General features: G+C 49.4%; 1 protein-coding gene across 1 annotated transcript in view; it reads right to left on the reverse strand.

Moving 5' to 3' along the window:
- Positions 1–23,762, reverse strand: part of VEZT (vezatin, adherens junctions transmembrane protein) — a 39,869-nt gene that overhangs the window by 14,573 nt on the left and 1,534 nt on the right. The window contains exons 2-6 of the mRNA XM_078874082.1: positions 21,359–21,487; positions 13,205–13,291; positions 11,873–12,081; positions 10,066–10,386; positions 8,289–8,426 (exon numbers count right to left, since the gene is read on the reverse strand). Coding sequence (XP_078730208.1) covers positions 8,289–8,426; positions 10,066–10,386; positions 11,873–12,081; positions 13,205–13,291; positions 21,359–21,487 — 884 coding nt within the window. The remainder of the gene's footprint in view (positions 1–8,288; positions 8,427–10,065; positions 10,387–11,872; positions 12,082–13,204; positions 13,292–21,358; positions 21,488–23,762) is intronic.

Consider the following 23,762-nt stretch of genomic DNA (forward strand, 5'->3'; position numbering starts at 1 on the left):
TCTATACCTGAGGACGGCTGCTTGCGTTGTGGCCGAAACGTCGTGAGAATTATTTTATTATGTTTTATTTTTATTATTTATTATTTCCATTCTACGTGACTTTACCGAAAGAATCAAGAAGATTTGGTGCCTGCGCTTAACTTGGCAAAATTCTCGATGTAAATTACAAATATCTTCGTTACTGTCACGCAATATTCATATATTACTCCCTCTGGTAGGATGGATGGGAGAGTGTTGCTTCCCCGGCGCTGTGGAGTGCAGAGGTCACTTGAAGGGATCTCAGACGTAGCTCTGTGATATCCCCTTCCGTGGGCCATTCTCGAACAAAGGAGGGTCGCACTGCTCTGTGAAGGATTCACCCGTCTCACGACCGATAGCGCAGCGGGGATTCAAGTCTGGGAGGAGCAATAACGTGGAAGTGAACAGTAGTTGCGTTGTGTCCTGCCGTCTGCGCGCCCTCACGCATCACACCGACTTGTGTGTCTCTTGCCCCTGCGGCGAGTTAGGCCACAACACGTCGTCAACAACACGCCTTGGCTAACAAACCCATCTGACCGCCAGAATGAACGAACACAAAGGGACTTTTCGCTGCCCGCCGCCTTGGATGAACGTCGCATTGCGCAACTTCTCAAGAGCCAAGAACCCGCAAAACCACAACAGAATCACAACAGGATCCGTTAAACAAGTGAGGTCAGCACGTGATGCAAGAGCCCACGTGCTCACGATTTACCGAAAACATATTTTCTCTCTCTCTCTCTTTCAGATTTTTTTTTGTAAATCTCTAGCTCTTGCTGTGCTGCTACTGTGCATCGAGGCCTCTGAACGATCTCTCTCTCCCTCCATCTCTCCCCCCCCCGCCTCTTAGCCACATCCGCTTCGTAGCTCTTCTGCTGCAAGCTTGCTGGGTTGCGTACCCGAGCGGCTGTTCGCAGCGATGTCCAAATTTATCTCCCGAAGAAGCTGCCGGCACGTGGAGCGGAACGTCTGACATCTAAGCGGTTGTGCTTTCGCTACGTTGTCCCCACCTGAAGAAGGACGCTTGTGTTGCGCCCGAAACGTCGTGATTAATTTATTTAAATTTTTTACCTACGTGACTTTACCGAAAAAACCAAAGCGTATGAATCCTTGCAGTCACGAAAACTTCAAATCCAGAATGGGGGGGGGGGTTACAAACCGCGAACCCATCAATCACTGAGCTGCAATGGCGCAACCAGAGAAAACCTCCAGAAAATTCGCCCCATCGCTCCCTTCCCTGCACCCCCCCTGCCCCGCCTGACAAAGGCCGTAAACCTCCGAACCCAAATTGAAAACATCTTAAGACAAAAAAATATCCAGAAAAACAAGAATCCAGACGCCAGGTCGCAAGAGTTCACGCGGGGAGCGTCGCCTCTCCATGTCTGTTGCTCCGCTAAAAGGCAGCTGGACGTTTTTTTGTAAATGGCTCAATAACTTACCAAGAACTATGTTTTATTGTAACACGTTATACGCGTTCGTAATAATTTACAGCCCTAGTCAATCGTCTTTCAAATGAGGGCCTCCCCACGGAATAGGGGTCTCGGGGTGGGGTGGGGGTTACTTGACATTGCTACACCGTGCTGGTTAGTGAGTTAGTGAAATAGGGGTCTCGGGGGGGGAGGGGTTACTTGACATTGCTACACCGTGCTGGTTAGTGAGTTAGTGAAATAGGGGTCTCGGGGGGGGAGGGGTTACTTGACATTGCTACACCGTGCTGGTTAGTGAGTTAGTGAAATAGGGGTCTCGGGGGGCGGGTTACTTGACATTGCTACACCGTGCTGGTTAGTGAGTTAGTGAAATAGGGGTCTCGGGGGGCGGGTTACTTGACATTGCTACACCGTGCTGGTTAGTGAGTTAGTGAAATAGGGGTCTTGGGGGGCGGGTTACTTGACATTGCTACACCGTGCTGGTTAGTGAGTTAGTGAAATAGGGGTCTCGGGGGGCGGGTTACTTGACATTGCTACACCGTGCTGGTTAGTGAGTTAGTGAAATAGGGGTCTCGGGGGGCGGGTTACTTGACATTGATTCACCGTGCTGGTTAGTGAAATAGGGGTCTCGGGGGGCGGGTTACTTGACATTGATTCACCGTGCTGGTTAGTGAGTTAGTGAAATAGGGGTCTCGGGGGGGGAGGGGTTACTTGACATTGATTCACCGTGCTGGTTAGTGAGTTAGTGAAATAGGGGTCTCGGGGGGCGGGTTACTTGACATTGCTACACCGTGCTGGTTAGTGAGTTAGTGAAATAGGGGTCTCGGGGGGGGAGGGGTTACTTGACATTGATTCACCGTGCTGGTTAGTGAGTTAGTGAAATAGGGGTCTCGGGGGGGGAGGGGTTACTTGACATTGATTCACCGTGCTGGTTAGTGAGTTAGTGAAATAGGGGTCTCGGGGGGGGAGGGGTTACTTGACCTTGCTACACCGTGCTGGTTAGTGAGTTAGTGACGGGACGGGGGTGACGGGGGGGGGGCAGGCTACAACAATGCTTTTGCTGCACTGCCCTCTGCTGCTCGCAACGGAGCTGCGCGGAAGCTTATCAACACGTGCTTCACACACAGGGTGGTCCACCCGTCACCCAAAAAAACAATCTTGCACAATCCTGATTTTTAGCTCACGAGATAAGATGAGATCAGGCGCATTCCGGTAGGTTTGGTCACCGGCAGCGTGACATTACAGTTGATCGTCGATTATCCGGCACCGCGCGATTATCCGGCGGCTTTCGACATTATCCGGCGGTCCCGGGCCGATTCGGCGAAACCGGCAAAACCGTTCCAAAGGCTCTCACTAGTCCGGCGATCGGCATCACGTAGCGTGCACAAGAAAAGCAGCTACGCTTGATTTCAGTGTGAAAAATATATGGTGCATTATACACTACATACAACTTAAACGATGAAAATACTGCACGTATATACTCATCACTCCATGATGCAGTCTTTGAGATTGGAGTGGAAAGTACGGTCCAGTAAATACAGTAACTTTTTTAAAGTAAGGATATTTATTTGCATCTATTTGTATGTTTATTCATGCCAATTTCATATAGTAAACACATTTAAAACACTAAAAAATATTTATATAACACCTGAAAACATGTCATACAAGAATGTGCAACAATAAGCTATTTTAAATAATGATTAGCGATTATCCTGCGTTTTAGAAAATCTGTTACCTCCCCTCTCCAAAGCCGACGGATAGTTGATGATCAATCGTAAATTGGTAGAATCCCCAATGGCTTGCCAGGAAAGTGCAACCCAGTCTTAAGTCTTCTTTTTTGGAGGGTCGTGCTGCATCAGGATGTTTTTACCCCAATCATGCATGCCGCTTTCACAAGCCTGGATGTCGACCGTGTGTTTCAAGTGAAACGAGGACGTGCGGTATTTTTGCTGCCGTGATCATCTCCGGGGAAATGTACGCTTGGAATTACACCGAGAGACAGACACAAGGACGCGCGTGTGAGAGAACACGCAAAATAAAAGTGAACATGGGTCAGGGATGATGGGACGATGGTCAAGATTAATGGGGGAGTGGAAGCCAAGGAACGGAACGTGTCCGAGATAACATCCATGGAGAGCTGGAGTGATGAAAGCAGCTCGTGTGTAGGCGATAGGTAGATGATTTGGGGGGGGGGGGGGGGAGAGGCCTTCATCCAGCAGCAGATGAATCGTGGCTGCCGGCGACGACAATGAACCGTCACTGGCCACGCGGCAAACAAAAGTTTCTACAGACGAGCGAGAAAAATAACGGCGCGAGAAAATCGAAGACGCGGAAATAATTTGGCGTTCGAATCAAATCGCAACGCCCCCCCGAATCGTGACAATCCACCGATCGCATTGCCGGCAGCACCCTCGAGCGCCGGCGGTCAGCGCGCATCGCCGATGTCACAGGGGCCCAAGACTGCCGGCCCACCCCGCCCCAACGCCACCACCGGGCCCCGACACTCACGTGTCAGCTCGCGTTAAGGGCGGCGTGGGCGGAGGCGGCAGCGTCTGCCTCGCTTCCCAGGCGCAGCTATTTCCAGAAGCCGCAGCTTCCCCCGCGGTATTTATAAACGACGAGGCGGAGTGGGGGGCCTTTGGCGCCGCACGGCCAGAGACACAAGGGGCACGGACGGAAAGGTGACGCGCGCAGTTGATTGCTTCCACATTGACCGGCATCGTTTGTTCAAGGTTGGCGTGGGCAAGCAAAGATAATTATTATTACAATTATTACGGGCAAAGCGAGGGCGTGGTGGTTAGCGCGCCGCGCAGCAAACCCGGCGACCTGAGTTTGAGTCCCATGCATCGCTAACTTCGGGAGTGAACAATATCAGAACCTTTTTTTATTAATGCTACCCCTATCCCCTCCCTTTGATGCTGCCAATCCTGCATAATGCACGGGCATAATGACTTTAAACCCCTCGCCAAACCTCCTACGCATTTCACAAGTAGTACTAATCGCATATCTGCATTTCCCATAAATATGCTAAATTCCTATTGATATGCAAATTATTTTGTCAAGGCGCTCTTCGCCCCTCCATCCCAGCTTAAATAGTCGCTCCAAGCCTGGGGCTTGTCATTCAGACTCTGTCTCATCGACAGACCTGTTCTCCACCTGAGGACGGCTACTTGCGTTGTGGCCGAAACGTCGTGAGAATTATTTTATTATGTTTTATTTTTATTATTTTATTATTTCCATTCTACGTGACTTTACCGAAAGAACCAAGAAGAAAAATATCAGAACCGGTCCTAACTGGCTAAAGGCTGCGAGGTGGCCAAGACGATGATGGCAAGCGCAGCTGTGGTTGTGCGTGGAGATTTGAATGTTACCCCATCGTGTGTGGGTGGTGCGGGTTTTTTTTCTTTGAGATACTACCGTTTCCTCCCACAATAATAATAAAAAAATCATTCATGCAATTGACCAAACATCCCAATGTGGCAGGACCCTCCTGAGAAAATAGTCTTGAGACTCACTTCAGACCATTCTGGGTAAGTGAAGAAGGGGCGGAGTTATTATCCGGGGAGTGGTGGCGCAGCGCCGAGATCCCAGCGACACGAGTTCGATTCCCGGCCACGGCTAACATCAGTTGCGGGCCACATCACAGCCGGTCCTGGACGACACCCTTCATCAACCCACACTGACCAGCGTGGTGAAGTACGGTCAAACCGACACCCACGCGATCAACACAGCGTGAGGCCTCCTTCCAGGAGTGCACTCACAAAGGGGGCTGTATAAGCCGCGTGATTTCTCTCAGTCGAGGGTTTGTATTGTTTGGCATGGAGTCGCCGGGTGAGTCATGGGCTGTTGTTTTTTTCTTCCAAATTGGGCAGTCATTCGTATGAGAACATATTTTTTGAGACACCGCGTGGGCAACTGGTGCATACGCACAGATCGCAAATCATCAATAAACGCTGCTCTGAATATTAAAAACACAAAAGGTGGTATTTCAGGCAATGGTCCTTGTATATCGGGCACCACGGTGGCTAGGAGATGTTAACTCCCTCGCCTGGTATACAGGAGGTCGTGGGTTCGAGCCCGACCCTGACGCCTGCAGTATATTTGGAGTGTGCATGTTCTCCCCGTGGTCGCGTGGATTTTTCTCCGGATCCTCCGTTTTTTCCCTCCACATTTGGAATCAGCGTGTGCGTTTAAAGTGTTTGGCGGATAAATAATTCCACGTGAAGATTTGTGATGTAGCCACATCGCTTCTGAAATAAAAAGTGACACAGTTCTATCAGGGTCCGGTGGGGGCTGGTACACCATGCTATACAAGACAGGACTGAGCGAATTGACTCTTGTATACGAGTTTAACGCGTAGGAGGCTTTCGCGACCAATGTTATCTCTATATATATAAAAGGGAAATTTGTGAATGTGTGTCTATTCGAAATGTTTAGCATACTTCCCAACATGCAACAAACTTGAAATTTGGCATGTGGGTAGCTTCCAGATTGTACACATTGCAAAACGTATAAAAATAGACTTTTGTATTTGGGGGAGGGGGGGGCGCAATAATGGATATATTTTACACGGCAGGTGAGCGGTGACGTCACATCTGTGATGTCACCAGCATGCGGCAGCGTTGCGCAGTGTGCCTGCTGAGGTCACCCCACCCCCACCCTCCGCGTAGGCCATGTATTAATCCAAGACAAGAATCCAAGTCTGGGGCGAAGCCGGGTAGTAAAGCTAGTTCATAATAAAGGTTTTTGGGTTAGATCGCGTAAGTGTCAATGTTCACCCCACCGGTGTGTTGGAGTGTAAATCCACAACATTTACAATTTGAGTATACGACGTTTCACGTACTACTCAATGTTATGGATTTACTCTCCAACACACCGGTGGGCTGAAGCAGACTGATGACCTTAGTTTAAGTTGTCTTGTGGTTGTTGTTGTTTGACTTGCATCCCACTGGGATTTTTGCACATTTTTGTGTACGGTGCTTTTTCTGCAATATTTTACTGTCTTTTCTTGGATTTTCTATTTGCACTCAGTCACATATTCACTTTAAGATGTTTTTTGGTCATGTTTTTATTTTTTGTTTGTTACGGTTGCACCCGATTCAAGAGCCGAATGGCTCACAAGGCTATACCTAATAATTGAACTTGAACTTGAATTGGCATTTTGTTCACGTGACAAATCCCTTATTAATTGGCTGTGTCGGGCGGTGGAGGGTTACAACACATTTATACTTACGCAATCTAACCCAAAAAACCTTTATCTTGTATACGAGTAGGCATAGTTTGTAAACAATCCTAAGGTTTACCCAAAGGGGTTCAGTGTTAATTCAAGAGGCTCGTGGAGCCAAACGAAGGCACCGATGTGGTCCAGTCGGTGGCGTGGGAATCACGTGGCTTGCAGGAAGCCTTCTGCTTTTGGGGGGGAGGCACGGTGTGAGAACAGCCACCTCGTCTCGCCTCCCTAGTCTCCTTCCACGTCCCCTCCTCTCGTCATCATCGTTCACAATCTTCTCTCTCTCTTTTGCTTTCCTTCCTCTTCCTCGCGTGCCCAATCGCGTGTTCGATCCTTCTCCCACCTTGCACCCCTCCACTCGAATCAACTTCCCCTGTACATTGAGCAGCACTGCCCACTGACTCAGCACTGGCCATAGACTCCACACTGCACCATAGACTCAGCATTGCCCATAGACGCAGCACTGCCCATTGACTCAGTGCTGCCCATAGACTCAGCACTGCCCATAGACTCCACACTGCACCATAGACTCAGCATTGCCCATAGACGCAGCACTGCCCATAGACTCAACACTAGCCATAGACTCCACACTGCCCCATAGACTCAGCACTGCACCATAGACTCAGCATTGCCCATAGACTCAGCACTGCCCATAGACTCAGCACTGGCCATAGACTCCACACTGCCCCATAGACTCAGCACTGCCCATAGACTCAGCACTGCCCATAGACTCAGCACTGCCCATAGACTCCACACTGCACCATCGACTCAGCACTGCCCATTGTCTCAACACTGCCCATAGACTCCACACTGCTCATAGACTCAACACTGCACCATAGACTCAGCACTATCCATAGACTCAGCACTGCCCGTAGACTCAGCACTGCCTGTAGACTCAACACTACCCATAGACTCAACACTGCCCATAGACTCAACACTGCCCGCAGGCTCAACACTGCCCGTAGGCTCAACACTGCCTGTAGACTCAACACTGCCTGTAGACTCAACACTACCCATAGACTCAACACTGCCTGTAGACTCAACACTGCCCGCAGACTCAACACTACCCATAGACTCAACACTGCCCGTAGACTCAACACTACCCATAGACTCAACACTGCCTGTAGACTCAACACTACCCATAGACTCAACACTACCCATAGACTCAACACTGCCTGTAGACTCAACACTGCCTGTAGACTCAACACATCCCCTGTAGATTAAGTAGTCTCCCCTCCTTAACCTCCTTCCGTTCCTCTCTTAAAGCCTCACCACCTCTTCTCCATATCCCATTCTCTTCCTATTCCCTCCCCTCGCCCCTCCACTCCTCCCCGACTCTCCCCTACCCTGTGGTGATCCCCAAGTACCCCTCTATCGCTGTCGCTCATTCCTCAACCCTTGCAGCACTACTGCCCCTGCCAACCACACCATTCCAATCTGTCAGCGTGTTGTAAGCTACGCCAAGCGCTCTCTATAGAAATATAAATTACATTACATTCAAGGGGGCCCCCCATGTAACTGACCGGAAAAATAAAAAAAAAGTAATCGATCGACATTTTTACCGCGGACGAACGCGCTCGCTCGACCGGCGAGTCGCCCTGGCTCTGGAAGGATATGAAGCGACGAGGCCACGCGTGGCATCGCGCAGCGCCAGCGTGGACGAGCGCAGGGCCCAGTAGAGGGAGCGGCGGAGCATCGGGAGCTGAGCGCCGGCGCCCAGGTCCAGGGTCCGCACGGAGCAGCTGGCGCTCACCCTGCGCGCGAAAGACCGTCGATCGTCCGATCGCGAAGGGATTTATATCGCGCCTCAACCAAGGCACTTTGCGAAGAATTAAGAACGGTACACGCTGGTGGGACTATGTCGCTCGGCTGGCCTGGGAACGCCTGGGAATTCTCCAGGAAGAGCTAAAGTATTGGATAGTGTAGTGTATAGTAATGTATAGTAGTGTATAATAGTGTAGTGTACAGTGTAGTGTATAGTAGTGTATAGTGTACAGTGTAGTGTATAGTAGTGTAGTGTATAGTGTAGAGTAGTGTAGTGTATAGTCGTGTATAATAGTGAGTAGCAGTGTATATCTTCTTGGTTCTTTCGGTAAAGTCACGAAAGAACCAAGAAGATGAATCCCTGCAGTCACGAAAGCTTTAAATCGAAATTTAGCAGTGTATAGTAATCTATAGTAGTGTATAGTGCAGTGTATAGTAGTGTAGTGTATAGCAGTGTATAGTCGTGGCGTGTATAGTGCAGTAGTGTATAGTGTAGTATTGCTGGAATCCGTTGCCAAGGAAAGGGAACCGCATTACTCAACACGCTGCCGCCGCGACCCTCACCAGGACGAGCGGATTGAGAAAGCAACGAACTAATGAACAACGTGTGAATGTAATGGTGGAAATGAGGTGAATGAAATAGATGAGAGGGAGCGATGGGGGCGAATCTGCGATGTGTGGATTCGATGAAAGCGAAATTGACGACAGAAGATGATGATGAATGAATTGAATGAATGGGGAATGAGTGAAAGCCGCATTGGAATACGAAGAGGGAAAGTAACGATAGTCGCTTTTAAGATCGTCGTCGTTGTCGTCATTCGACAAAGTATACCCACTGCTGGATGAAGCTATCGCCGTCGCTCGCAATCTTGCGATGCAACAGCGCACCCGGCGCAAGCACGCAATGAGCCGGTCTCATTGCTCGATTGCCCTGGTGGACGCCCGTTCGTCCAATCGGGTGGCGCAGCCCCCGCAATTGCTTGCTCACGCCACTGTTGGCAGAAGGGCCTCCACGAGACAGGGCTATAGACAGCCCCTCTAGACGGCCTCTGGCCCACACATACACGTGGGACTAACCCCCCTTGGAATAGGTGGGATGTACCAACGCTCTACACCCCATAATACGCATTTTGCCCGACGACTAACTCCTTCTTTAAGATTCGATTTTAACCAGTACCCTGTCGTGACAAACGCCCACACTCCTGCCACCGCCACCGCCGTCCAACGCTCAACACAGAAAGTAAAAAATACCTCCGCATAGCCTTAACAGACTGTTGTGGCAAGTGCCGTTAGCGAGCACCTATGAAGGCTGGCACGGTACACCAAGGGGGTGGGTGGCCAGCACCACGCCCGGCCGCCTTTGCCTCCCCAGTGGCGATGTTTTACACACCGCACCAGGTATTCATTTGATGCTGAGTCGACCTAGGAGAGGCCCAGGACAGGTTCAGATAATCGTCACTGGTGTTGGCCATGAGCGGGAATCGAACTCGGGTCGCCAGGTTCGTAGCTACACTACCGCTCCCCACTTTAAGATTCGGCAACCTGTCGTGATGGAACACCCGCACTATTGCCGCCGTCATCGCCACCCAACCCTCGTACGCACACACGCACACAGAAGGGGCCACTCACAGGGTGAACCCGCGAGTGATGACCTCGCTCTCCTGCACCAGCCGAAGCGACTTCTTGGCCAGAGCGGTGAGGGCGGCGCAGTCCCCGGCGAAAGCGCCGGTCGAGACGCAGCGACGCTCCAGCCGCGCCCCGTCCAGCCGGCGCCACAGAGCCCGCGCCGTCGTGGCTAGGGCAACCAGCGCCCCCGCCGCGGCCACTACCGCGGCCGCGCTCCACCAAACCACCGGCACCGCTGCCGCACCGCCAGCCGTCGGCGAGGTCACCCAAACCACCACCACGGCGAGCAGGGCCGCCGCGACAGCCAACCACGCCGATGGCTTCCTGCGGAGACATATGTACGGACTTATGTTGAACTTCTTTCGCACCGTACGTAGCCGGCCGTGCAGAGATAGGACAACAGAGGTGACGTCCATAATACAGGTTTTTGGGTTAGATCGCGTTAATATAAATGTGTCGTTAAACCCGCCACGACCCGACACAGCCAATTAGTAAGGTTGGTCATGTCAACAGAACGTGCCAATTCGTTACTAGTACATTACACCGGTGTGTTGGAGAGCAAATCCCCAACATCACGTACCAACGCTTGGTGAGCATGCGAACCGGCAGTGAAAAAAATGTCAATAACACGCAAACAATAATTATAACAATGTACAGCCGATTTGTCAATATACTGCTGAAGGTCACTCTGCGCCCGTTGTCAGGAATGGAGATTGTTTGATCACACTTTGCTCGGCTGGTTGGTGCGTGTTGGTGAAGGGGGGAGGCATGTTAATGCATTAGCATCGTCTGTCCGTCTGTCTGGAACAGGAGACCATGATAAGTCTGTGAGAGATGATCAAATATGAATAAAATTTCGTTATTAAGTTTTGTTGGTGTTCGGGACTACCTTATAGAAAACCGGGCAAATTGATTGAAGGGTTTCCCAAAAGTTTGTGATAAAAAAACCAGCGCTAAAAGTATTCAGATTGCTGACAAAGGCACACACGCATCACCTCCCCCTGCCCACTCCATGACATCAGTGTGACGTCATCTTGTAAAGCTACAATTTTTACGTGGCATGTGACGTCATTGTGCGGTTTGAAACATGAACATTTTTGTCGCGAATTAAAGACTTCCAAAGACAACACCCGTTGACCTGGGGCTTTTCGGGCCCGCCAAGTTCAAAAAAGCTCCTCATTTTCACGTGACAAAAAAAGTTTTGCTGGCTGGCGCAAGGGTCGGCAGGCAAGTGTGTGGTGGTGATGTCACGTGATGACTTCACCCGCATCCCATAGCGTTGAGCCGGGTTCCTGCTTCACACCGACATCACTGCCTCCACACCACCCTCTATCCCGGCCGTGAATACCGCGCAATTTTTTTTTTTAATCCCTTCAAGCCGTGACCTCGCAAAGGTCAAGGTGAAGTGGAAAACTATTCCGTGCTGTTGTTTCCATTGCAATTGGGGGTCTTTAAGTGGAAGTTAGATGCGTGTAGCATCGCACGAGAATCTCCCCAAACATCGGCAGGATAGGAAATAAACCGTCGGAACTCTTACACCGTCTCAGTCCTGGGCTCGTTGTGTCCTCTCTGTCGCGTACACACTTTCGGCGCCCCACGACGTAAACCGCTCTGGTGAAACAGCATCTTACTCTGTTCCGGGGGCGCTCACCCCGAGGTGGGAGTCCACACCAGCAAACGTGTCAGCTCCGACGGACCCAAAGCGGCCCAATTACAACTATCACCCAGGATCTGTATCCCTATATTTGGATATTTGGGCAACTCCAGCGACGAGGGGGCGCCGACTGAATCGGACCGCCGGGGAACTCACCGAGCGTCGACGCTCGTGCCGTCGAGCTGGTCCCCGGCGGTGCCCCGGGCCGCGAGGTCGCCTCGCGGGGTCGCGGAGGTCGGGGCGAGCGGCTCAGCGGCCCACGTGAGCACCTCCGGGGCGAAGAGCCCCAGCAGCTCCACGTCCTCCTCGAGCAGGCGGCCTCGCGTCACGACGGTCGCCACCTCCCGCCGGCGCCAGGCGTCCGCCTGGGTGGCAGAGCACCAGGACAGCCGCATTTTTTTTGTTGTTGTTTATCATAGTGAACGAAACTAAACTATTTTTTTTATTGTACCAGGTAAGGCCACGCTGAGCTATGTAGCTCTTCTTCAGAAGCGACCCGGCCATCACAAATGACAGCCAAGCGAAGTGGCTTGTCGTGTGGAAATGTAGAGCAGCCAAATATTCTAAACGGGGGATGTCGATTCTAAATTACCAATCAGATAGAGAAGTGTTGTGACCTGCAGTGTGGCGAGTGGGTGGGTGGGCGAGTGGGTGGGTGGGCGAGTGGGTGGGTGGGCGAGTGGGTGGGTGAGTGTTTGGGTGAGTGAATGGGTGAGTGTGTTGTTGTGACCTGGTGGCTGAACACCGGTATCAGCCTGGTAGACCCGAGTACTAGACATGGGTGGAGAATCAATGAGTGAAGTCCGCTGGTACAGTCACGATGGTAGCAGCGAGGGCGTAAAGAGGTGACTGGCCGCCGGTGAGCGAGTATACTGGAGTGAGATACAGTAAAACCTTGGACTGCGAGCATAATTCGTTCCGGAAACGTGTTTGTAATCCAAAGCACTCGTATATCAGTTGTGATCACGTGACGCTCGGCAGACAAAGTGTACACACGTACTACTCGTATTGCAAGACCTCGCTCGTTTATCAAATTAATATTAATTTTAAAAATGTGCTCGTCTTGCAAAACACTCGCAGACCAAGTTACTCGCAATCCAAGGTTTTGCTGTCGTGAGTGCTGGATCATGAATTAGTCTGACTGCTTCACGATGAATGCACATGAAGGTATTTACAGGGACAGATGAAGGCCTGCAATTACTTTCTCACGCCACTGCTGGTAGAAGGGTCTCCCCCACTGCAGGCAGCTCTAGAGAGGCCCCTTAGAAGGCATTTTGGCCTTCTCTTCCATGCTGGAACGATGTTTTTGAAATGGGCAGGAGTTATCCAGATTTAAGAGTATCGCATATTATTATTATTGATCTTTGCCCCCCCTTGGTGAAATCTCCCAACGATGCGAATGCTCCTTGACTGTATTGGCTTGCCAGCTTGTCGTAAATCTGCGTGTGTTACGTGGCCTCCACCGAGGTGTCACAAGAGCCCACCCACCTGGTCGGTTGATGCGGCATAAGCTCCAAGTCCTCCAACGTGCGACAAGAGAAGAGTGAAGGGCCTCCTGATCCATTCTGCACAGGACTGTTCAGACAAAGACAAAGCGAGCCCACCGCGTAGCCTCAACAGACCTGTTGGGGCAAGTGCTGTTTGCGAGCACCTATGTAGGCCGGCACGGCACACAAAGGGGTGAGTGGCCAGCACCACGCTCGCCTTTGTCTCCCTCGTGTCGATGTTTACACATCGCGCCAGGTACTCGTTTGAGGTCGAGTCAACCTTGGGGAGGGTCCAGGACCGGTTCGGGTGACCGTTACTGGTGTTGGCCGTGAGCGGGAATCGAACACGAGTTGCCAGATTTGTAGCGCAGCGTGCTAAACGCCAGACAAGATTTAACCACCTCTACGGGGAGGGTTTCCATACAACTATTAGATCTTTTAACAAACTTCGAGACAAGAAGGCGCATCTGATCGAGTCAAACCTTTATAAACAGTTGGCCTTTAGAAGCTAACCCCCTTTTCCTGATGACGACCGATTGTGTTGCGATCGAAACGTCGTAGTTTTTTGTTATTTTCTTTAAACCTATCTACGTGACTTTACCGAAAGACCCAAAGAGTACGCCAGACCACCGCTTTCCACGCATGACTGTTTACACAGTCAGACAAGGAAATTGACAGAGACAGTCTGAAACAGTAAAATATATACACATATAGACACAGACAGACACACACACAGACCAAGAGACACGTACACAGACATGCACGTAGACTGACACACACACACAGAGTGAGGTGGGTGGTCAGTCAGACACAAACAGATTGACAGACGCACAATCAGACACACAGACGAACAGGCAGTCGCACACAGACTGACACACATATGCATACAGCCGACGGTAAGGCTCTATCTCTTAGTGGCATACTGCAGGCTGAAGAGGAGTCTCCAACTTCTTTCAGAGTGATCAATCGATTATTAAATCATCAGCATATATCACGTGGTTAGCCGACCAATAGGGAGCCATCCCTTGTCTGCAGCCGTGTCATTGATCAGCCTCCCATTCTATCTTCACCAGATGCAAAGTGATCCGGTGTAGCCATAGAAGGATTATTGAACTACGTGGTCACAAAAATATCGCAGGGATCACAGGACATGCCTGTCGTGCCCCAAGGAGAATAAGAAATGGCTCCAACTCCCAGCCATGCAGCTTTACCCAGGCCTGCCCACAATCATGAAGGTGATTGTGAGCAGATGGTCAGGGACCCCGAAAGCACGAAGAACAACTCAGAGCCCAGGCCTATTGATGGTATCACGGGACTTGACCCGGATCAATAAAACAGATGTAGGTCATCTTGAAATTCCCTTCACCTCTGCTGTAGCAGATGGACAGAGATTATGGCATCCGTGCAGGACCACCCAAGTCCAATATCACATTTTCTGATCCACAAGCCTCTTCTTAGCGTGCCTGGCAAGGCGAAGTTGAATAATTAATCCTTGCCAAAAACTTTTCTAGCACACGGAGGAGAGGGATGCCCCGGTAGTTGTTGCAATCACTGAAGTCCCCGTTTTTGAAAAGGGGGACCCCCCCCCCCCCCACCAGGACATACAAACAACCACATACAAGCACAGACTTATTGACAAAATGACACACACACACAAAAGTCAGACACACAAACCGACACGGGCACCCACCCACGCACATGCTCACAATTCAGAAACCATCTTGCAATGCATGAAAAATCGAAATAATTCACCTAATTATATATACGTGAATTTATGTGACCAATGGAGCCTGTAAAGTAACTAAAGCGACTTTGCCAAATCCTAAAGTTTAATCGTCCGCGTAATATTTAGAGCGCTTAAGCCGCTGAAGAAGCCTGTTCCAGGACACATTTTCATGCTCGCGTCACGGCCATTGAGAATGCGGTGAGTGTGAACATCTCATTACTATTTTTTAAATCCTTTATATTAAGTTCACTTGCTTGTTTACGACCGTGCAAATCTTTCGGTCGTTTTTTAACCCACTTCCCGTGATCCAATCGAGCTGACATTTTGCACACAGACTCGTTGTGCGTGACAATGAAAATACATTGTCACGCACACTTTTTAGGAAAAAAATTATTATATTTAATTACCAATTGCTTAATGGTGGCAGGCATTCATCTGACCCATAGGTGGCAGCCATCTCAAGCCAGAGAACGAGAGGACTCTAGCCGCCACGCATATAAAGGATTTATAGTGAAAAACTTTGTTTTTATGGGTTAATTTTTATTTTACCAGGTAAGGCCCATTGAGCGATGTAGATATTTTTCAGAAGGGACAGAGCTGTCACGAATGATAGCTCGACGAAGTGGCCTGCTCTTAAACGCGTCGTGATGTTGATTCTAAATGTGGACAGAAAAACCGGAGGACCCGAAAAAAATCCACGCGACCACGGAGAAAAAATGCAAACTCAAAATATGCAGCAGCAAGCGCCAGGGTCGGGATCGAACCCACAACCTCCTGTACACCAGGCGAGGCAGTTAACATCTTGCCACCGCGGCGCTCCTTCGAATGGCTCATTTATACTTTCTTTCTCTGCTCGTGATAACGAGTTTAACGGATGATTTAAAACCACCAGCCAAACGTGATTAAACCGCATTCAGTGAGGTGTACAGGTTGACTAGGGATGAGAGCCGGCACCGATAATATCCTGGGTTTGAATCCAGGCAGCTGCCCATCATTATACCGGGTTCTCAAGTGTTACGAGCTGATGGTCCCAGCCATTCACCAATGACTGCACGCACAAAAGCCATCTTAAGTTTTGGGTTTCACATCATTTTTCTCAACCTTGTCTGTGAATGTAGAAACTTTTTTATTTATTTAATCAGTGACATCATCGTTCGAAAGAATCGGTCACTGTGCCGATATCTCAACCAAAAGTGAACGTTCAAAACTGAACAGCCCTCATTGCGTAACCCCAGCTCGGCAGGTGCCCCAGCGTTGTAAACGCTGCAGCGGATCGCAATGGGTCAGTAATCGAATTGTAAATGCCGTAAGAGCTTATTCTCCAACACACCGGTTTGTGCTGAGCGAGTAACGATTTGCCTCATTTTGTTCACGTGACAAACCTTACCAATTGGCTGTGTCGGGAGGTGGTGGCAGGTTAATGACACATTTATATTTGCACGGTCTTTACCCAACAAACAAAAACACCTCTTCTTGGTTCTTTCGGTAAAGTCACGTAGAAGGGAAGTAATAAAATAATAAAAATAAAACATAATAAAACAATTCTCACGACGTTTCGGCCACAACGCAAGCAGCCATCCTCAGGCGAAACGTCGTGAGAATTGTTTTATTATGTTTTATTTTTATTATTTTATTACTTCCCTTCTACGTGACTTTACCGAAAGAACCAAGAAGATGAATCCCTGCAGTCACGAAAGCTTTAAATCGAAATAAAAACACCTCTATTATGGAATCGCAATGAGCTCACTTCGGTCAAATAAAGGACTGCGGTCATGCATAGCCTGCGACGGAGCAACCAGGGAACGGCACCGACAACAACAAGCCCCAGGGAGAGCCGGGGTAGTCAGGGCAGCGCCAGCGAGGGTGGGGGCAGGGGGGTGGGGGGGTGGGGGGTGGGGGGTGGGGGGCGGGGGGGTGGGGTGAGGGGCAACCAGAGTTCTTCTTCAACTCCTAGTGCATCCTTGGGGGGGGGGGGAGGGGTGGGGGGGGCAAGAGCCCATCCGTGGACCTTCCCTTGTTCAACCTCAAAAGATTTCCCCACGGAAATATACACACCTGTATATACACAACTTTATAATACACAAAGATCCCCCCGTATAGCCTTAACAGATTGTAGGGGCAAGTGCTGTTAGCGAGCACCTATAAAAGCCGGCACGGCGGCACACGAGGGGGTGGGTGGCCAACATCACGCCCGGCCGCCTTTGTCTCCCTAGCGGCGATGTTTACACATCGCACCAGGTACTCATTTGAGGCTGAGTCGACCTAGGGGAGGCCCAGGACCGGTTCAGATAATCGTCACTGGTGCAGTGAGCGGGAATCGAACCCGGATCGCCAGGTTCGTAGTGCAGCACGCTAACCGCTACACTACCGCTCCCCACTATAATACACACCCGCATATACACACCCGCATATACACACCCGTATATACACACCCGCACCTGTAACTTCCCCGCTATCAACCGGAGGTGGCCAACAGTCGTCCGAGCACCTTCTGTCTCATTTTTGGACACTTGTGAAATCGTGTGACCGTCTCTTCCCAAAATACAAAAAAAACGTGCCCTGTCAAGCACTGGCCCCCCCCACCCCCCCCGCCCCCCACCACATCTTGCGAGCGAAAAATGAAAGAGGTGTCAGAAAACAAGGAACAGAGGAACAGAAGGCGGGTAAAAAGCGGCAGACGCGAGGCCATGAAAGCGCAGGCCCAGATTTTGAGATTTACGGCCAACGGTTTAGCGACGCGCGCGCGCCTCCACCGAGCAACGTTTATACGATCGGTTGTCAGCGAGACACAACAAGCTCAAGCCCGCGGTGTTATTTTTAACAAAAATGTTGTTTGACTCGGTGACGTTTACGTTCAGCCGCTCTTGCGCCACCGCCGCGACCCCCTGGCAAGGCACGAAGGCTTGGTCCCGGGAAGGTGACGATGATGCTCGTTTAGAAAGACCCTGAGTGTAGGCGCCAGGTCAGCAAGGATGGAAGCGGCCGAACAAAAAAAGTTGCCGAGACGTCCACATTCGGGCGTTTCCACGGACAAGGCAACCTCGCCAGCCAAGAGTTCAACGCCGTAGAAGTTGGGTGCTAGCACAAGCCATGGCTTATATCCAATGTGTTCGTCACAGCTCAGTTTATGCAAGTATATGGATCTCTCTGCGAGTCATTGGTAGCCAGGCTGAAACCATCAACTCGCTCTTCTTGACAGCCCGAGTTTATCACAGGCAGCTGAAAACCCCGCTTTGAAACGCAGGATCTCAGCAGCACCGGCGCGGCACTCTGACCTCTGGGCCACCCCTGCCTCCTCCTCCTCCTCCGCAGTAAATTATTGCGAGCGCCTCAATGGAAGCAGCAGCAGCAGCCGCCGCCGCGGTGGCTGCGACGTGAATGGAGGCACGGAGAGCCGAGTGTGCCGAGAAAACGCGGCTCGCATTCCCCCCCCCCCCCAAGCCCGCTCCGCTTGTAAACGACAGGTGCTCAAGCGAGGGGGGTGGCCACCGGGGGGACGCAAGACACGATAAACGCCTCCGGCGACCCCCACGGTGGGATTCCACGACGCCGAAGAGCGAGCGGCATATGGCGAGCGGTCGCGTCGCGACACCCCCAACCAAGGCACGAAGCGGGCCCTCTGGGCCAACGCAACGCACACAGCTCAGAGGACAGGACAAGACGGCGAGACTGCCAACTCCAGCAGATGCCATGCGTTTTAGTTCGTCGCGCTTTAGAACCTATTTTTCTGTTGTCCGTCGCACGTTCCGTTGCTGTTGATAATGTTTCATCCTGCGTTTCAATATGTTGCTGCGCTGGAATGTGGGAGCTGAGCACTGGAAACTGAGCACTTTTAAATCTAGATTGAAACTAATTTTGTTAAAACTGCTGTTTGTGTTTAGTTTTTTGTCCGTCCCCAGCACCTCCGTTAATCACGGTTGGCTACGTACGGTAGTGCGAACGAAGTTCAACATGCAAACATACAAAGTCTTTTCTTTCACGTTTGCTGTTAAAATTCATAACCATGTGTTGTAATTGTTTACTGCACGAGAGCCCGTTTCTCTGTTGCGGTGTCGACCATCTGTGGCGTGCAATGCTGCATTATGAGCTGTATGGCTCTACAGCCTGTTTGTGTGTTTTACTTCTAGATTTAAAGCTTTCGTGACTGCAAGAATTCATATTCTTAGGTTTTTTCGGTAAAGTCACGTAGGTAAAAAATTAAAATTAATAAAAGTAAAATAAAATAAAAATCACGACGTTTTGGAGGCAAACCTAAGAATGTGTGTGTTTACGTTAACTTCACTTTTACCCCCCCCCCGCCCAAACTGTACTCAACTTCCCCGACAATGAAATCCATTGCCAAATTTTGACACGACTCAAGTTGGCTGCCACCAGTTCGGGCTGGGTGAGAAAATTCTCCCGGAAGATTGTGTTTCCCGGACTGCGCTGAATTCTACGTCAGAATTCTCGGCGAGCGGAAATTTAAATTTCTGGATAAGATCTCCGCAGCCCCCCGCCTCCCAAAACCCACCCCACACCCCTCCACAAAATCTCACGCGATGATTCGAGTCACTCGGAAAAAATCGTGGAAAAGCCACTTTTGTTTGGGCAACTCTAGTTCAGAGAGAAATCAACTCCTGTGCATTCCAGTCCACTCCGGAGTCGGCTATCCGTGGAAAATTCAGTAAAAGATACCGCTCCGTGTGGCCTACACAAAGCGTGGGTTTTCTCCGTGTTTTCCGGTTTCCTCCCACACGGAGCCGAACTCTCAATGAAGGACTTGACCAAACACACCACCGTAGCGGCTCCCCTTCTTGAATATAGTCTTTGAGACTCAGTGAGGCTTTGCTGGGGTATACGACTGATATTTATTATTACGATGATGATAACCGCCCACTGTTTTCCTGTGCCCTAGAATTCACACACCCAATACTTCACACCCCACCATACCAGTGCGGCCAGCCAGCGATTATTTACGTATTATTTTACATCGCTTGGAACGGGACACTGGATATCCACGCTGGTGGAGCGGGCATGGCAATCCCGATACAGAGTGACGGATTTAATCATGTCGTCACGCTCCGGAGGGGGGGGGGGGGAGAAATGTAATCATCTCACGCGAGCACAACTGAAGTTCTCACGAATAAAGACGCGCGCCGGGCCAGCGCCAGCGGTTTGTAACGGAGCACAGTGGCAAAGCCATTCCGTTCCGCGTCTCGTTTTAAAACCGCCTCTTGTCTGCGTTCACTCTCCGTGACAGTTTTAACGGCCGGGGTTTTGCACGGACCGGCTCGCTACGTCACCCTCCCCGCAGATGTCATTCCCAGATCGTGCTCTTTGTGGGAAGTACGACCGTGCGGGAATGTACCGTTGTGCCATATAGAGCTCTCTGCTGCGCCTTCGGCCAGAAAACCGGCCAAATATAGCCAAGGAAGGGGGTTGCCCTCAATGTGGCTTTGTCTTTGGCCCACCTCTCTTCCTCGTCCCTTCAGACCGAGCCCTGTAAAGACGGAGGAGGAAAGTCTCCGTGGCCTTCGACTGACAAGGCTAAACCATCACGGCTACCTCCTCGTCTTTGCAATTGCAACTCGCGGCGGCTGGTGCACCCCGATCTTCTGAGTCACCATCCCGCCGTTCAAGACTCTCCGTGTTGTTGAAGTGATTGTAAAGCGACTACAGTACAACGGTCAAAGGGAAGGTGTCTGTTAACAACTGCACAATGATACGCACCGGCAAACGAAACCAAGGCTTCAGTGTCAACGTCACGGGACAAAGTCGAGATATAATTTGCTCACTGAGGGGGGAGACAGTCATGGGTGTGGAAACTTCAGGTACCAATTAGGGGGGAGGTCACTCATCATCACAATCCATTAGCAAATAGGCCGTAGGTGTCCACTGCACGTTTCATCGTTTGCTTCAAAATTTAATCTGTGTCTTGTGCCAATAAGGCCACTACCTCCCCAAATTTTGGACCGGAGGGGTAAGGACAAATGCTGGGCTACCCCAATGGATGTCCTTCTTGGGCCCCACTGTTTTCTTAATTTCTAAAACAAAATGTAAAGCCCTTGGTCAGTCCACTGCTGGGTGAAGCCGTCCCCATACCCTGTTGAAATGCTACTCCAAATCCTGACAGATTCATGACATCGTAAGGGAGGCAAATCGTTCGGTATACCGTACGTCGAATAAATTAAAACTTGTTTTTTTTTATTATTTCCCTTCTACGTGACTTTACCGAAAGAACCAAGACTAATAATGTCATTGATAACGGGCCCAGATTTTGCAGACAAGTTAACAACTCGGCGTGCTCGAAAGCCTGAACGAACAGATACGAGGCCTATTCGATATTTCTTAAAAGTCAGACTGCATTTGATGTTGCGGATGTGCAAAGGGGGTAGAGTTCCACACCATTTCAGAGACACCAGTGCGGGGTGGGGGAGGGGAAGAACTCACGCACGACATGCGGCTCTCCATCTGCGTCTCCTCGTGCTCCTCCGGTCGCCCCCCGGGGTCCCTCTGCCGCTCGGCTGAGTCCAGTTGAGCGAAGCCCGCATCCTCGAGGTGCTGGTAAAGAGGCGAGCCCTGGTGCCCAACACCCGGAGAAGAATTATCGTAACAATGTCAATGTTAAATTTCGATTTGAAGCTTTCGTGACTGCAGGGATTCATATTATTGGTTCTTTCGGTAAAGTCACGTAGAAGTGAAATAATAAAATAATATAAATATAAAACGATAAAAATTCTCACGACGTTTCGGCTGCAACACAAGCAATCATCATCAGGTGTGAAATCCACAGCAAGAAAATTTGAAAAAAAAATGTCTTGCTATGGATTTCACACCTGATGTGGATTTCACACCTGATGATGATGGCTTGTGTTGCAGTCGAAACGTCGTGAGAATTTTTATTGTTTTATATTTATATTATTTTATTATTTCCTTCTACGTGACTTTACCGAAAGAACCAAGAATATAATGTCAATGTTATCCATCATCATCAAAATCAATCATTACAAGAATCAGCTGCAGGCCGCGATGAATCAAACTTCATGGGTTAAGGTCTCCGCAAGCCGTTGCCACAATCGCCCACGATCCTGCGATATAACAATCCAGTTCTTATTCATATTCTTAGGTTTTTTCCGTAAAGTCACGTAGGTAAAAAAATTAAAATTAATAAAAGTAAAATAAAAATCACGACGTTTCGGAGGCAACACAAGCTTCCGTCTGCAGGTGGAACCGTCACAGCACGATAGCTGCATCAAGTAAGAGAAATTCCAAGAAAACAGTCCTTGTATATATACTGGTTGAGGGTGGGAGGAGCCAAGGTAGGCCCTGAAAATAATTTTTGTGAGTTTCGGTGCAATCCAGTTCTTGCAGACGCGCCCCACGTCTGCGGTGAATTACTCTCCGGCGTGCTCCCTCCTTTTGCTGCCACTCCTTTCTTTATCAGTCTCGACCACCGGCCCACATCCATTCAAGTGACGCGTCCCATCCAAAAGCAACTTCACCTTTCAGTCCAGTCTATTTTACACACTTTCTTTGAACTCACTCTGTTGTTGTTGTCGTTGTCTCCTCAAATATTGTAACTCAATTTTAACCCACTTCCCAATGTGGTATCGACTGCAAACTTGGTATAGTTATGTCATACTGTTGACAATACCATATTCTATCATAAAAAATATATTTTTAAACATTATTTTTTATATGTTATGTTTCGGCTTGGGTACAATTGTCCACGCTCAACTGACGTTGGCTGTAATTGGGCACGGTCCCTTACGTTACAGCAAGCTTCGGGGCCACTTCCTGGAGTTCTTCCATTACTCGTACATTTCTTAAAAGCGTGTTTAAAAAAAGTTTTTAAAAATATTACTTATTTAATTACCCTGTGAGCCAAGAAGCTCTTAAATCGGTGTTTAATCAACAAAAACAACAACCACTGCTTCTCCGACAAACGCAGCAAGTTACAGTAAAATAAATCAATAATATACAATAATAGATAAGATAAATAAAAAATGGCTAGTGAATCATAACCGCAATGTAAAAAGTAGCTTTTTTGAAAAGAAAAATTAAGTTAGATTTTGATTATCATCAAATCCCATGCTGTATCTCTAAAAAAATAGTAATTTAAATCTGCCACAGTAATTATAATGTAGATCCAGCCTCAAACACGATGGCATTATAGTGAGAAATAGAAAAAAAACACAGCATCCATGAAAAAACATGGTGTAAACAACGTACTGAAAGCGATTGCTTAAAGGAATATAATATTGATACCATAAAATAAAACATAATTATATAATTCTCACGACGTTTCGGCCACAACGCAAGCAGCCATCCTCAGACAGCGTCTCCCCGACAGACCTGGTCTTCACCTGAGGACGGCTGCTTGCGTTGTGGCCGAAACGTCGTGAGAATTATTTTATTATGTTTATTTTATTATTTTATTATTTCCCTTCTACGTGACTTTACGGAAAGAACCAAGAAGACAAGTCTACGCTGTTTAGCGGTGCCTGTGTCAGATCACGGCTCGCGCGAAAGGGGAACTCGCGGTTGCAATGAGCTGTCATCTGCTCATTCATAAAGAGCACGCACCTTGTCAGTAAGGAACTTGACAGTAAGGAACTTTACTCTTTGGTTTTTTCGGTAAAGTCACGTAGGTGAAAATAAAATAAAAATGAAAACTAAATTAAATCACGTTTCGGAGGCTACACAAGCATCCGTCTTAAGGTGGAACTGCTCACTACAGTAATTTTGCTGTAGAAGTTCATCCGCCGCCCCCCACTTCGCTCAAGGGCTCACAAGTGATATAAAAAAAAATATTTGTGGTTTTCACACCTGATGATGATTGCTCGTGTTGCAA

The sequence above is a fragment of the Lampetra fluviatilis genome, chromosome 38 (assembly GCF_964198595.1).
Source record: "Lampetra fluviatilis chromosome 38, kcLamFluv1.1, whole genome shotgun sequence".
NCBI lineage: Eukaryota > Metazoa > Chordata > Hyperoartia > Petromyzontiformes > Petromyzontidae > Lampetra > Lampetra fluviatilis.